Source organism: Archocentrus centrarchus, chromosome 19 (genome assembly GCF_007364275.1).
Source record: "Archocentrus centrarchus isolate MPI-CPG fArcCen1 chromosome 19, fArcCen1, whole genome shotgun sequence".
NCBI lineage: Eukaryota > Metazoa > Chordata > Actinopteri > Cichliformes > Cichlidae > Archocentrus > Archocentrus centrarchus.
The window spans coordinates 23,181,793-23,196,656 of record NC_044364.1 but is presented as its reverse complement, the minus strand read 5'-3'; the positions used below and the strand labels follow the sequence as shown (position 1 = coordinate 23,196,656).

Here is a 14,864-nt window from a genome sequence, read left to right as displayed (position 1 = left end):
TAGTACCATATCATCCCAACAAAGCACTTTGCTCTCAGACTGCCAGCTTACTTTTGGTTCCTAGGATACTTAAGAGTAGAATGGGAGGCAGAGCCTTCAGCTTTCAGGCCCCTGTGCTGTGCAAGCACCTTCCAGTTTGGATTCAGGAGACAGACACCCTCTTTATTTTTAACATTAAGCTTAAAACTTTCCTTTCTGATGAAGCTTATATTTTGGACTCGATCAGGTGACCCAGAACCCTGCCTTAGTTATTCTGCACTAGGCCTGGGCTGCTGGGGGGTTCCCATGATGCACTGAGTGTTTCTTCTTCAGTCACCTCCTTTCATTCTCTCTGTGGTTATACACTATTCTGCATAATCTCTGGCTCTCTTCCTCATTGTGTCTTTTGTCCAGTCTCCCTCCCCTCACCCCAAACCAGTTGCGACAGATGGCTGCCCCTCCCTGAGCCTGGTTCTGTGTAAAGTTTCTTCCTGTTAAAAGGGAGATTTTCCTTCCCACTGTTGCCAAGTGCTTGCTCATAGGGGGTCATCTGATTGTCCGGGGTTTCTCTAGGTTATTGTAGGGTCTTTATCTTAGAATATCAAGTGCCTTGAGGTGAATCCTGCCTCAGAACATAAGCAAGAGTCCTATAACTGAAACCATGTCAGAACCAGGACATACTAATGAGAAGTGGACTACTGGAACAAGGCTATGGCATAAGTGGACAAGGGTGAGAATCAGAAACTGCTGAAACACTACGACACAGTGAAAGTATTTGGAACCAAAAATCTCAAGCTTGATCTCATCCGACCAAAGGACAGATTTCCACTGGTCTAATGTCCATTCCTTGTGTTCCTTGGCTCCTTTGCAGCAATTTGTCATGTAGTAGCTGTGGCAGAGAAGGCAGAGGACCCCAATGCAGGACTTACAGACAAAACTAAATTCAGACTTCCACTTTATTTGCTTCCATGATGAACATTAACAAAGCTGGACAGGAGCCAGCAACATCAAACTCTACTCTCACTTGAGACTAGAACTTAAACTTGAGCATGAACTAGAACATAAACCTGAACAAACCTGAGCATAAGAGTGCAGAGGGGAAACCGATGACAACGCAACAAAGAACTAAGCAAGACACTTAGTTGAGTAGTCCTCACCATAATATGGATTAGAACATTACTCAAATAGGGCTATTCACTGTATATCAACTTTACCTCTTCACACCACAACTGATGGTCTTAAACACATTAAGAGGGCAAGAAATTCAAGAAATTAATTTTTGATAAGTCACAGCTGTTAACTGAAAGCCATTCCAGGTGACTACCTCATAAAGCTGATTGTGAAAATGCCAAGATGTACACAGCTGTCATCTAAGGAAGAAGTGCATACATTGAAGGATCTAAACTATAAAACATATTCAGTTTGTTTGTCTTTTTTGTTTAACAAATAATTCTATTTCTTCATAGTTTGGATGCCCTTAACATTAATCTACTATGCAGACACTTTTTAAATAATGAAAAACCACTGAATTAGAAGGTGTCCAAACCTTTGACTGGTACTGTATACTGATTTATATTAGAAGATGTGAATGCAGAATTACAGCCAATCCATACTGCAACTATCCCTCAAAACAACTGGCTGATCTATACCACAGCAACAATAACCCTTGGGATGCCTGAACAGCCGCAAGGAGCAGTACCCTCCGTAGAATAGAAGACTAGAGGCCAAGATCAAGGGAATTGGTCAAGGGAGGAGATAGAAGTCACTGACATCAAGAAAGTGAAAACATGCCAGGTTAATGCTACCTATGTCAGCCCAGGACACTCACAAAAAAGATTCTTAATGCTCTGCTCTTACTTCAGTCAGCACTTGGCCAAGCCTTCATGCATCTTTAAGCTCTTCCACCCCCCCCCCCCCCCCACACACACACACACACACACAGCCTCTCTCTCCCTTTCTCTCTCTGCTACCTTCAGCACTTCTTTCATTGTTTCATTGATTACTAAGGTTTAGCTGACATTGTTCCATCTCTTAATCTTTCATTCTTTCATTATGTGCATCAGATCATTATCTTCTTGCTTGTGTTTTCTGAACCAAAAAAATCTGAAAAGGAGATTGTAATCTAGCAAAACCTAACACAGGATAGAATAGAATAGAAAAGAATAGAATAGAACTTTATTGTCATTATACATACAACAAAATTAATCATTATACTTACAACTGAATTCCGTTCAGAACAACCATCCAAGAGGAGACTAACTGCAGATTGCTTCCATTTACCTAAACTAGATTTATAAATGTGACCTATTAGAAATTAAGAATAACAGACCTTTCTCTCCCAGGTTGAGTTAAATTAAAAAAGAAAATAATCAAGGCATCTCAGAAGCCCCAATTTGGAAAAGAAAGAAAGAAACTAAAAGAAAATCAGTATAAAAATTTCCTATTTTCACCAATAAAGTGCACTTTTTTGCTCTTTTTTTCTTTGCTTTGTGTACCTCTGAACCACTTCCAGCAGGGATATGCTTTTAGATTGTTCGCTTTGACTTTTGTGTCAAACTGACACATCTTTCACATTAAGAATTATCACTGGTAGAGTCACAGAAATTGCTCATTATTTTTCTCACAATCACAGTGTTTTGTACCATGAATTTCTTATCATGGGTCAGACTGCCAAAACAAAGTTCCACCTTAATGTCATGGGGCAAGTTTTTGGTCACACCAAAAATATTAATTTCCTTTATTCTAAAACCAGCAGTAACACTGGAAGTGGTGATGCACTGGAGCTTCAGTAGAAAATGTAAATTTGAATCTGTTATATCTTTAGTTTTTATGGGCAGAGTCATGGACATTCATGATTACACCTCATATGTATGCATGAATGTATGTGTCTAGGGCTGCTGAGGCAAGAGAGAGAGAAAGCACTTGACTCACATTACAGTTAAAAGATATTCACATTACCATGTTATAAGGAGGTCAAGCACAAAACACTGATGCAAAGAAAAGCTCTAAGTGCGCAGTACATCTTTATGTAATCTTTCCTTACTGACCAGCATATGTTCCTAATCCGCATGACTGAGGCTATTCCAGTTCCCTGTTATATAGAGAGATATAACTGAAGTCATAGCGGCTCGGATATCACCCAGATTATCAAGGTCCGTGCCAGGTGTTGAGAAACCAGAGCATATTGATAAGTGGGCTATTGGAACAAGGAGACGGCAAAAATGGACACAAGATGAAAATTGGGAACTGTTGGAATGCTACTACAGATGTAATCCCAGTGAAAGGGGTTACATGAAAAGGATGTGGGACCTATGAAATCTTCGACACATCTAGACTGACATCGACAGAAATAGTAGCTCAGTGTTCCAAATTGCTATCTCAACTAATGGTTGAAGAGGTACAACAAAAATGCAGTTTACCTGAAAGAGAAGATCATGTCTAAGCAGGAAACCCAGACCCCTCGTAGCCGATTACCAAGACTATGTGAAGCACTCTCTGACAGTCTACTACAGGGGTGGCCAACTCCAGGCCTCGAGAGCCGGTGTCCTGCAGGTTTTAGATGTGTTCCTGATCCAACACACTTGACTCACATATAGAAGTCATTAGCAGGACTCTGGAGAACTTGACTGCATACTGATGAGGTAATATAGCCATTTGATTCAGAAGAAACAGGAGCAGCCAGAGGGAACACATACATTGTGGACTGTGCTCATGAGGCAAAGCAGGTTGTCTGCTACTTGGAAAATTGGTGGGTTTATTCTGCATGCTGAAGTGTCTGTGGGTACTTGCTGAACTCCAAATGGATCCATTGGCATGTGAATGTGTGTGATATGAAAAAAGCTGTTAAAGACATAGAATAAAACATTGTGTCACCAGGTGAATGTGACTAGGGCCCTGAACAAAGCACGTTTAACATACCCTCTATATTTTTTCATTATCTGGGTTCACTTGCTCTAGCGTTGGCAGTCAAGCTAGGCAGTCTTTTGAAGGTAGTTGTCAACTTAATAGGTCAACCCAGGTTTTTCCAATCTAGGCAAGGTTCATTCATATGAAAGGTGTAACTTTCGCAGCATCTGACCAATCATGAACATGGACAGGTTTACTGGCAGCACAGTGGCTGATTTTACAAAGATAAAATATTAGAAAAATCTGAAGAGGTTAAACACATTATACATGTTGAAAGCAAGTGTGTGCCCAAATCCTGCATCATAGTACAAATCCAACTTAATCCTTAGTAATTACTAAGGATACTTAGTGATGCTATCTTGGGTTTGTTGTTTGCTTTTTGTTTTGTTTTGTTATATAATAAACATGCATATAATTTGGGAGGATGCGCAACTGTAGTCCAATGCTGCACTTAACCACAATTCCCACTTCAATTCCCAAGCAACTGTAAATCATGATGTGGATTGATTTGCTGTAATGTGGCCACTCATGGATGTATGTATTTATATATATATATATATATATATAATATATATATATATATAAATCTGAAATTCCATCTCCTCCATTAAAAGGCAAAATAATTTTCTACAATATTTTATCTAGAGAAACACTTTAATTCAGAACATAATAAGAATATGGTAAAATAAATACATAAATACATCCACATGGCTTCTAATTACAAATGGCTTAACCTCACTGTCATAGAGTTGACACCAAAAAGAGATCAACATTTTCTGAGAGGACACAGTCAAAACATGATGTCCATTTTTGTTCTCTGTACCACCTATTATGATATTCACTATGTTTTGGTTGACCCTTTCACAGGTTGTGACTTCTTTTCCTTACTCATTTAGAGACCTTCCTTTAATAGTAAATTTTACTAGCAGGCAATCATAGCTAATCTGTGGAATGTTGTGTGTTTTTTTTGCAGCAGCAGCCAGAAGAGGTGGCACAGACAGAGGGCTCCCAACAGCTCCACCTGCAGCCCAGCGATTCGTTAGAGAAGCAGCAACCCAAGAGGTTACATGTCTCTAACATCCCTTTCCGTTTCCGGGACCCTGACCTGCGGCAAATGTTTGGGGTGAGATGAAATCTGCATCAGACATACACAGAAATTTATGTGCTGAGCCACTGTACACTGAAGGCAGTCACATAGCTCAAGAATGTCATTCACTTTGCAGTAACGTACACTATTAATGACACTATTTTTCAAGAACATTAGCAAATATAGTCAGTAAAAGATAAATGTATATTTCTGTACATATCTGTAGATTTCTTGCTCTAATTATAAATGTAAAGTAAAAGCATAATACAGTATGTAAATGGACTGGTTTGCATATACACTATATTGAAGTATTCACTCATCCATCCAAGTCATTGAATTCAGGTGTTCCAATCACTTCCATGGCCACAGGACTATAGAACCAAGCATCTAGACATTCAGACTGCTTCTACAAACATTTGTGAAAAAATGGATCGCTCTCAGGAGCTCAGTGAATTCCAGCATGGTACTGTCATAGAATGCCACTTGTGCAAAAAGTCCAGTCGAGAAATTTCCTTACTACTTTGTGGGAACAGTTTGGGGATGACTCGTTCCTGTTCCAACATGACTGCGCACCTGTGCATAAATCAAGATGCATAAAGACCTTTATGGATCTTGCTTTGTGTATGGATGAGTGAGTTTGGTGTGGAAGAACTTGACTGGCCTGCACAGAGTCCTGACCTCAACCCGACAGAACACCTTTGGGATAAATTTGAGTGGAGACTGTGAGCCAGGACTTCTCATCCAACATCAGTGTCTGACCTCACTAATGTGCTTCTGGAAAAGGGTCAAAAATTCCCACAAACGCAATTCCTAAATCTTGTGGAAAGCCTTCCCAGAAGAGTTGAAGCTGTTATAGCTGCATTGGGTGGGCCAACTTATTAATATTTAGTCTTCTGTGCCTGTCTTTAAATCATCCTTGGAGAGTCCAGCTAGCAGTTAGCCATGCTAAAGTTCCTTTACCTCATGGTTAAGAACTATTGAATGAACTGTAATGCAGGAAATTTACAATGCGTAATTTACACTGGGTAAGCATAAAACAAAAGAATTTTGTTTTGTGCTAGTCAGCTTTGTGGCTTCTTGAGGAATCCAGATAAAGGTAACGTCCTACCTCTAAATGTGGGATATGGGAGGCTTGCATCCATTCCCATGCCAAAAGCCAAGGGAATGGGTACACTATAACCATAACCATGATCTTACACTGGACAGTCTAAGGCCAACACACAAAGAAAACAATATATACTTGCAAGGCCTCTGGAGCTTGAAAAAAGTCAACTGGACTTATTTTTGTTTCTTGAAGACGTTTCACCTCTCATCCGAAAGGCTTCTTCAGTTTTCACCAAAATGGTGGAGAGACCCAGGTATTTAAACCCCTGTGGGCGTAGTCCTCTGGAGGTGGTTAGGACCCTCTATTGTTCATGTGCGTAAACACATGTGCCAAGGTGTGAAGGGAGGCATGGGTCATTTACTTGCAAGGGTTCACTCATTAGCATTATGCCCATTTAATTTCCTCAAATCAAGCATACAAAAAGTACTCAAACATTATCCAGCAGGAGCTAGGCCCTGGCTTCTGTGAAAGTCAGATTTAGAAAATATCTTTATGATATGATCATTGGCACACAGTTATATTCAAAAGCAAATCAAGGGCAACAGATCATCAAATAACAGGTTAATGTGCATTTTGGCCTAGTGAATGATGACCCTGGATGAAAAAAAGTCATTTGTACTGTAGGTGCTGCTGTTAATTTCTAATTCTGGTGATCCACTTTTTTGTTTGTGCATGCATATACCGTAAAAACCACCAGGGGGTGCTGCAGCACCCACAGCACCCCTACTTTCCAAGGTCTTGGTTGAAATGCACACTATATATCTTTACTTTCTGCTCTTTTCCCTCAGTTCACAGAAAATGTTTAAACAATATTAGTTATTATTATCTGTTCTCCTTGAATCCCATATAAACACAGCATTTCACTGTAAGCCATCTCAGTGCAACATGAGATGATGATGAGTCTCTACCTCAACAAAAGGCGCACCCTTTACACTTTTAACAAAGAGAAATAAAATAAAACAAGATATGCAAGACGTTATATGTCTAGGGAGGGGGGTATGAATCTGGCCCAGGCCATTTGCTGTGTGTCTTTCCCCTGCTCTCTCACAGCTATCCTGCCATAATAGATGCTAAAAAGGTTAAAAAGCTACTCAAGTGTTGTCTACCTGTGTAAATTCACAGATAAACAACAGACACTTTACTGAGTACATAATTAATGACACAAATCCACTACTAATATTAAATATAATTTGATTTCCCCCCTCTGATGCAGCCATTAATGTTCCCATTTCTTTAGTGAACTTTAATATCTGCTCAAAGGTGAAACTGTTTTAGTAGGAGGGGCGCCCACCCTCAGGCCTTTGCACATACAAGGCTTCTGTGGGTGGATGAAGAGGGGATGAAAGGGCCCATCCGTTGATACAAATAATGGGAATCCTCAGCTAGGGAATTTATCCTCATTAGGCGTATATAGGGTGACAGCTCCTGTGTGTGTGTGTGTGTGTGTGTGTGTGTGTGTGTGTGTGTGTGTGTGTGTGTGTGTGTGTGTGTGTGTGTGTGTGTAAATGAATGTAATCTTGAAAAGGAGTGACAATGTAAACTTTCTTCCGACTGTCTCCAGTCACTTAGTGAGGTCTCCAAGGCACTAAACACTGCACCATCAGATAGATGCAAAGAAGGACTTGTCAGAGAGAAAGAAACATGGGATGTGGAAGCAGAAGAGGGGGATTAGAAGAGACAGACAATTTGTTAGTTCCCACTGCAATCAGTGATGCTCAGAGGTCATCAAGCCTTGTTAAGAACAGGACAGAAAGACAGCCAACGAGTGGAGTCAGGAGGCTGTGTCCATGTGCACATTTCTTCTGTAGGCTTTGTTGAAAAATTACATAAAACAAGATATAATGCAAAGTGCATGGCATATTATTTTATAAAAGCGATTACATAGCAGATAAAAAATCTGAAATCCATCACAATTTCCATCTGGATAATCCCTGGGCTGGCTGCTTTTAATTAGAAAGAAGGAAATGTAGGCATGGTTAATCTTATATGCATTTCTTTTTTATCAGACCTGAAAGGATTTCTTAATTAACATTATGCATAAAGAACAAATATTAAATTTTGAAACCAAAAACAGGGCAAATGAGTCATTTTGAAATAAAGAGACTCATGTCATGTCTGATTAGCTAAAATGTTTATAAGTCAACTAATGAAGCTGCATTACCAGAATACTTTTTCTTGAGTGACAACATTTTTGTAATAATGTTGGAAAATTCTGAAGCCTGTCCCTCATTTTGACAGATTACACCATTTGAGTAATATGGCATAACATTAAACAAGCACCCAGTTTAAGTCCATTCAGATCATATTTTTTGAGGTAAATATGAACTAAACCTGGGTACACTGGCCATGATGTTTTAGTACCGTGACTGCAGGAGATTGTATGTCTCTGCTGTATTTTCTTGTATGGTCATTATGAATGAAAATAACAGCTAATAACAGATTATGACTTATGATTTTCTACAGCCGTGTTGGTCAAAATGATGTAAAACAAGAAAACGTAATGCAGCCTCTGGTACTGATGTAACAGTTTTTCCAAGTCTCAGCACTTGTGTGAACTGAATTAAAATAACAGTTACAAATGATTCAGTGCCAAAAAGATGTCAGTTCTGCAACTGACTCTTGTTTGGTGTCATTTATTGGATTGGATGTCAGAAGAAACAAAACATATTGGCAATTTAACAATTTATCCATATAACAAACAGTGGCCTCAGTAGCATGTGGAAGAACCATAAACAGCCGCAATAGCCTGGCACCTCCTCCTCATGCTGGCCACACACTGCTTCTTCAACCAGCATTTGTCACCAGTTAGCCAGTGTGATTGTGTTGGTCACTCTGGCACATACAGTACGCCCAAGCTGATCCCACAAGGAAAAATTTACTAATTGTAAGGTTGGTGGTTCGATCCCTGGCTGCTGCAGTCTGCATGCCAAAGAATCCTTGGGCAGGATATTGAACCCCAAGTTGCTCTCTGATGCATCCTTTGGAGTGTGAATTTTAGTGCTTGTGTGACTGAGACATGCTGAATAAAGCACTTTGAGTGCTCAAAGATGAGTAGAAAAGCGCTATAAGAACCAGTCCATTTACCATTACCATTTACAAGTGTTTAATGAGATTGCGGTCAAGACTCAGGCAGGTCATTCCATCCTTTTTGGAGCTTGTCTCTGATAAACCCCGCTCTGTGGAGTTGAGCGTTGGAGGATAAAGTTCAGTCGCAAACTGTGGAGATATGGATTGCCACTGGTTGCAGAATCCCATCTCGATATCTCTCTGCACTGAGATTGCCTCCAATGATGAAGAGTCTGATTGTTAGCACACAGGGTAGCAGGAGCTCAGAACACGTGTCAATAACAGAATAAGCTGTTTGGCATTGGCAGAGAAGATTTGGCAAGTTTTCTAATGGGCTCAACCCTCATACTCAACTCTGCTGCTCAACCCCAAAAATAAATTTCTCCTTACAAATGTGACACCATTTAATGGGAAATAAACATGCTTTCTAAAGGTATAAGATTTATTGATAAGAAGCATTGTTACTACAAAGAAATAATTGACTTTAAAATAAATAATAAATAATAATAAATCATTACCTTAATTTCTGAAATTTAGTTGCAGATGAGATCATTTCAGCCTAGTTTCCTCTTTTGTTTCTTTATTAAAGTTCCCCTTTTGTCTTTTCAGAAAAAGAGAAATTATCACAGCTGACAAAATATATAAATTTCCAAATTACTTTTGTTGCCACTTCAAAATAGCAGTTTTGATCAGTTGTGCTTTCTGCACCAAACATGTAAAAGGCTGTCACGGCACATGCAACAGACTCTCACACATGGTCACACAAAGCTTCTTTATTTTCATCATTATTTTTAGTGTCAATGTAGCTTTAAGGTTTATTGGTTGTGTGAAGAGCAACTGTCACTGCAGTCAGAGTCTGTCTGAGCTCAGCTTTCACTTCAATAAGCTCTAGTGGCACTCTTCTACATTCACTTGAAATAGGACTTACAAACAACTGGTTCAGTCTGTTATTGCAGTTCTTCCAGTCTCCCACCAAAATGCAAACAAAGACAATAGTTGGGGCATTACAACAAATTAAATTGCATTTCTGCAAAAGCTGTTATAGTAAAGTCATACAATCACATTACACAAAGGCTTATAAGCAAGTTAAATCAGAGTTGATACAGGTGCTAGCTGGAGGTCTGTATATATGAAGAACACAATAATAAAGAACAATACTCCTTCAAACACCTTGAGAATCGTAGCTTAGAAAAGCCTGCTTGTTGTGTGCAGCGATACTCAGGGAGAAAAAACTATGGATTTAGAAAAGGATAAAACTGGGTTCATTACCCTGGTTTATTTGAGTTTAATTCATAATTAGAAAAACACATTGGAGGGAAATTACTAGGCTGGGAAAGAGTTTTTTAATGGTAGAATGATAATTGGCATTCACAGCACCACTTTGCTGATTCAATTCTTTCATTCTCAAGATGTGGCTGAAATCTGTAATCTTGGAATACACCTCTATCAATTCCCTGGGCTGAAAACTTACTACATACATTTACCTCCACACCCAGGGCTATTTGGATTTCTACATTTGTAAACCAGCAGGGAAGCCATCCTGTGCTTACCACATGTCAGTATCTGTTGTTATGGCCATCCAAGAATTTTTTTGTAATAATTTCTGAAGCATGGAACCAAAAAGTGTGCAAGCTGTGCTGCATTTGCAGAGGGATACTGTTCATTTACCCCCCATACAGAGTGAAACTTGACAAGCTGATGCAGGATTGCTGCTATCCCCTGAGCCTCAGCTGTGTTTAATTAATAAGCAGGCACTTAGTGAGCCAGCCGCAAGAGGGTCCTTACTGTCACGTTTCCCAGGGGTAGGGGTCCTAAATGAGTCATTAGATACTCAGCAGATGCACACAAGTTTTTTCATACACACACACAAACACTTATGATCTACCCCACCAGTGTGTGTCTGTCCGTATGTGATTGCAGTGAGCACTGGGGGCTGGGTTTTGTGCTAATGGAGTTTTAATGACATCTACTCCTGTCTAATCACCTGTTCTGAAGGCTTTCAACATTCCAGGTAGCACAGTGCTCTCAGCAAGGGAATTCTTTTTAATGTCTCTTGTTCATGGCTGCACTCTCATTTGCCTATCCAATTATTCCATAAAACTCCTCTTTAACCGGCTCTGCCTCTAAGGAAACATGGTGTGATTATAATCTACAAATCTGCTAATTCCTATCAACATATCAGTGTAGCAATGGAGTCATTTGCACTGAGTGGGTAGTTAGAAAACCTGGGCTTTGCTATTGCTTGGCCCAACAGTGGAGCAAGTGTGTTTATGTTGATTAAGACAATTAGACTGTTTAGAAAAGAAAGGGGCAATGATATACACCGTCTCTGTTTACTACAGAGACATGACTCTTCAGTTCTTTTCAATTTCCGATGCTGTACACACAGAATATCCATCAGTGAGACAATCATCAAAGTAAAAAAGCATAACATATCCCTGTGGCTAAAGAGTTTCCATTTAAAGATTTTTGCCAAATTAGTTTCCTCCTTCCTTTTTGCATTTGTGATGGTAACTCTGAGTTAATAATTCAGAAGAAAATTAAATTATCTGCAAGGTTAGGGTTAATTGGGTGATGCAGAGAGAACCCAAACACAGAAAGATGGTGTAAACAGGAAAAGAGCCTTTATTTGGGTTATGCACAAAAACGAGTCCAAACTAAATACAAATCAGGTCTGTATGTATGAGTTTCACCGGGGCAACACAACTCCCGTGAACAGAACAATCTGATGAAGACAGGGCAGAAAACAGGACTTTATACAATTACAGTGCTGTGAAAAATTATTTGGCTCCTTCCTGAAGTTTTTTATTTTATTTTATTTTTTTGCATATTTATCAAACAAATTTTAATATTAGACAAAGATATTCTCACTAAATACAAAAAGCAGTTTTTTAAATAAGGATTTCATTCATTAAGAGGAAAAAGTCCAAACCTACCTGGCCCTGTGAAAAATAATTACCCCCAAACAATAACTGCTGTGCCACCCTTGAAGGCAAGAACTGCAATCAAGTCTTTGTGATGACTAACAATGAATCTTTCACATCACTGTGGAGGAATTTTCTACTTTCTACTTTGACCAAAATTATTTTAATTCAGACACACTGGGGGGGGGGGGGGGGGGGGGGGGTGATCATGAACACCCTGTTTAAGGGTTGGTGGGGGTGGGGGAGTAGGTATATCCACGGGGGATTGAATAGGGATGAGATACACGTGAGGAACAAGGTACAGGTGAGCAGAAACAAGGGAAATAAAAGCAAAAGTAAAACCAAAATAAGACATAAAGAAAATGAACCTTAAAAATAAGAATGAAAGAAAACTAAAACATCACTTTGTCTTTTTCTTCTTCTTTTAGCTGCTCCCTTTAGGGCTCTCCACAGCTTATATCCTCCTCTGTCACACCAACCCTCTGCTTGTCATCCTTCACTACATCCATGAACCCCCTCTGAGGTCTTCCTCTTTTCCTCTATCTTCAACATCCTTTGTCCAGTTTATCCACTATCCCTCCTCTGAAAATGTTCAAATCATCTCAGCCTTGCCTCTCTGACTTGGTCTCTATGCCGCTCAACCTGAGCTGTCCCTCTGATGTACTCATTTCCAATCTGGTCCATCATGGTCACTCCCAGTGAAAATCTTACCATCGTCAGTTCTGCCTCCTGCCTTTTTGTCCATCGTAGCAGGTCTCACTACCACCTTGTAATCCTTCTCTTCTCTTTCACTCTCATCCTGACACTTGTCTCCACCCTGCCTGCACTCTCTTCTTCACCTCTCTTGAGCCCGGTTATTTAAACTCATCTACCTTCACTATCTCTACTCCTTGCCTTTTCACCCGCCTCCATCTGATTCATTCACATGTAATCTGTCTTGCCTTTGATTTTCATTCTTCTTCTTTCCAGAGCATACCTCCACCTCTCCAGGCTCTCTCCCACCTGCTCCCTACTCTCACTACAAAACACCATGTCGTCTGCAAACATGATAGTCCACAGAGACTCATCATGACCTCATCTGTCATCCTGCCCATCACCACTGCAAATAAGAAGGAAATCAGAGGAGATCCCTGATATAATCCCACCTCCACCTTAAACCCATCTGTCACTCCTATCGCACACCTCATCACTGTCTCGCTATCCTCATGTCCTGCACCACCCTCGCATACTTCTCTGTCACTCCTGACTTCCTCATGCAGTACCTCATTTCCTCTCTCACTACCCTACCATATGCTCTCTCTAGATCCACAAAGACCTTCTGATCTTCTCTGTACTTCTCCATCAACACTCTCAAAGCAAACATCACATCTGTAGCATCTGCAGTGCTCTTTCTCTTCGTGAAGCCATACTGCTGCTCACTGATCATCACCTCTCTTCTCAGCGTAGCTTCAACAACTCTTTCCTATATCTTCATGGTGTGGCTCATCAACTTTATCCCACTGTAGTTACTATGGCTCTGCACATCATGCTTGTTCTTGAAAATTGGTACTAGTACCATTGTGTGTTTCTACTTGTGATCTGTCCTCTTGCTCTTATCTTTTCTTCCTATTTTCTCCCACTTTTTCTTTTTTCTTTCTTTCTTTTTCCCCACCTGGAAAATCTGGCATTGCCACAGTGCACAAACACTTATGTGAACGATAACACAAATAAATAAAAGAAAAACTCTTACAAGAGGAGTCTATAGAGAATCTATAGAGCTCGTCTTGGAAAAGCAAGTATCTTTTTCACAACAGTGCATTCAGATCATAATTCAGATAGCAAAGGCTGACAAGACAGGCCTTAATAAACACAGTACACTTCTCTATTCCTCAGGCATATTCTCTCTCTCCAAGATTTCTCCTTCCTTATTGTCGAATAGAAGCCCTTTCCTTTGTGTTTGCCACCTCTCTCTTTGCCATTTGTCCACCGTCCCGATACTCCTGTCTACTTTCTTCATATCCCTGACGATCCCATTATTTCTTTGCTAACCTTTTCCTTTGAATAGTTTCCTGTACTTCCTCATTCCACCACCAAGTCTCCTTGTCCTCTTTCCTGTCTAGAGGATACACCAAACACCTTCTTTTTCCCCTCAGCATTACAGCTGTATTGTATGCCTAATTATATTATTCTGTTAAAAGGTTCAAGTTCTTTTTCTTTCTTTTTTTTTTGGCATTCTTTGAAATTATTAATTTTTCATAGCTGATTCAGTGGTCCAGTCCCTGATATAGCAAGTCAATCCCAAACTAGAACATTTGCATGATGACACCACACCCTCGATGTCAGAGGTTACTCCAACACAATGGGGTTCTAGTCATTGCCACCTAAACTGGAACCCCTCATTCTAAATTTGCAGCTTTAAAGGCTTCATAGATTTATGGGGAATACTTACCTTTTCCATGTGACTGGTCATTTTATTGATTTTAATCATGAAGAGTTATGGGATTTGTTGCATCTGGAGAAAATCACCAATCAATAAATGTAGTTAAAAAACAATATCCTACTCCTCATTGCCAACAACCTAAGGAGCTCACCCCTGTTTTTGTAGAAAAAAGGAGGCATAGACACAAAGCCCACGTTTACACCAGTGGAGTTAAGGTGGAACAGGTAAACAGACCTGGGTTCCTAGAAATCAATATCAAAGAAAATTTGTGATGGTCATCACACATGTCCACCCTGGTTAAGAAACCTCAGAAAGAGTTTCACTTCCTGTTCCAAATGTTCTACTTTGACAGAGGAGCAACAATAAAACATCCTAATT

The 14,864-nt window shown here is 39.8% G+C and overlaps 1 protein-coding gene across 1 annotated transcript in view; it reads left to right on the top strand.

Annotated features, from left to right (window-relative positions):
* Positions 1-14,864, top strand: part of rbfox3a (RNA binding fox-1 homolog 3a) — a 172,331-nt gene that overhangs the window by 90,577 nt on the left and 66,890 nt on the right. Inside the window, exon 3 of the mRNA XM_030755383.1 lies at positions 4,862-5,008. Within this exon, the coding sequence (XP_030611243.1) occupies positions 4,862-5,008 (147 nt within the window). The remainder of the gene's footprint in view (positions 1-4,861; positions 5,009-14,864) is intronic.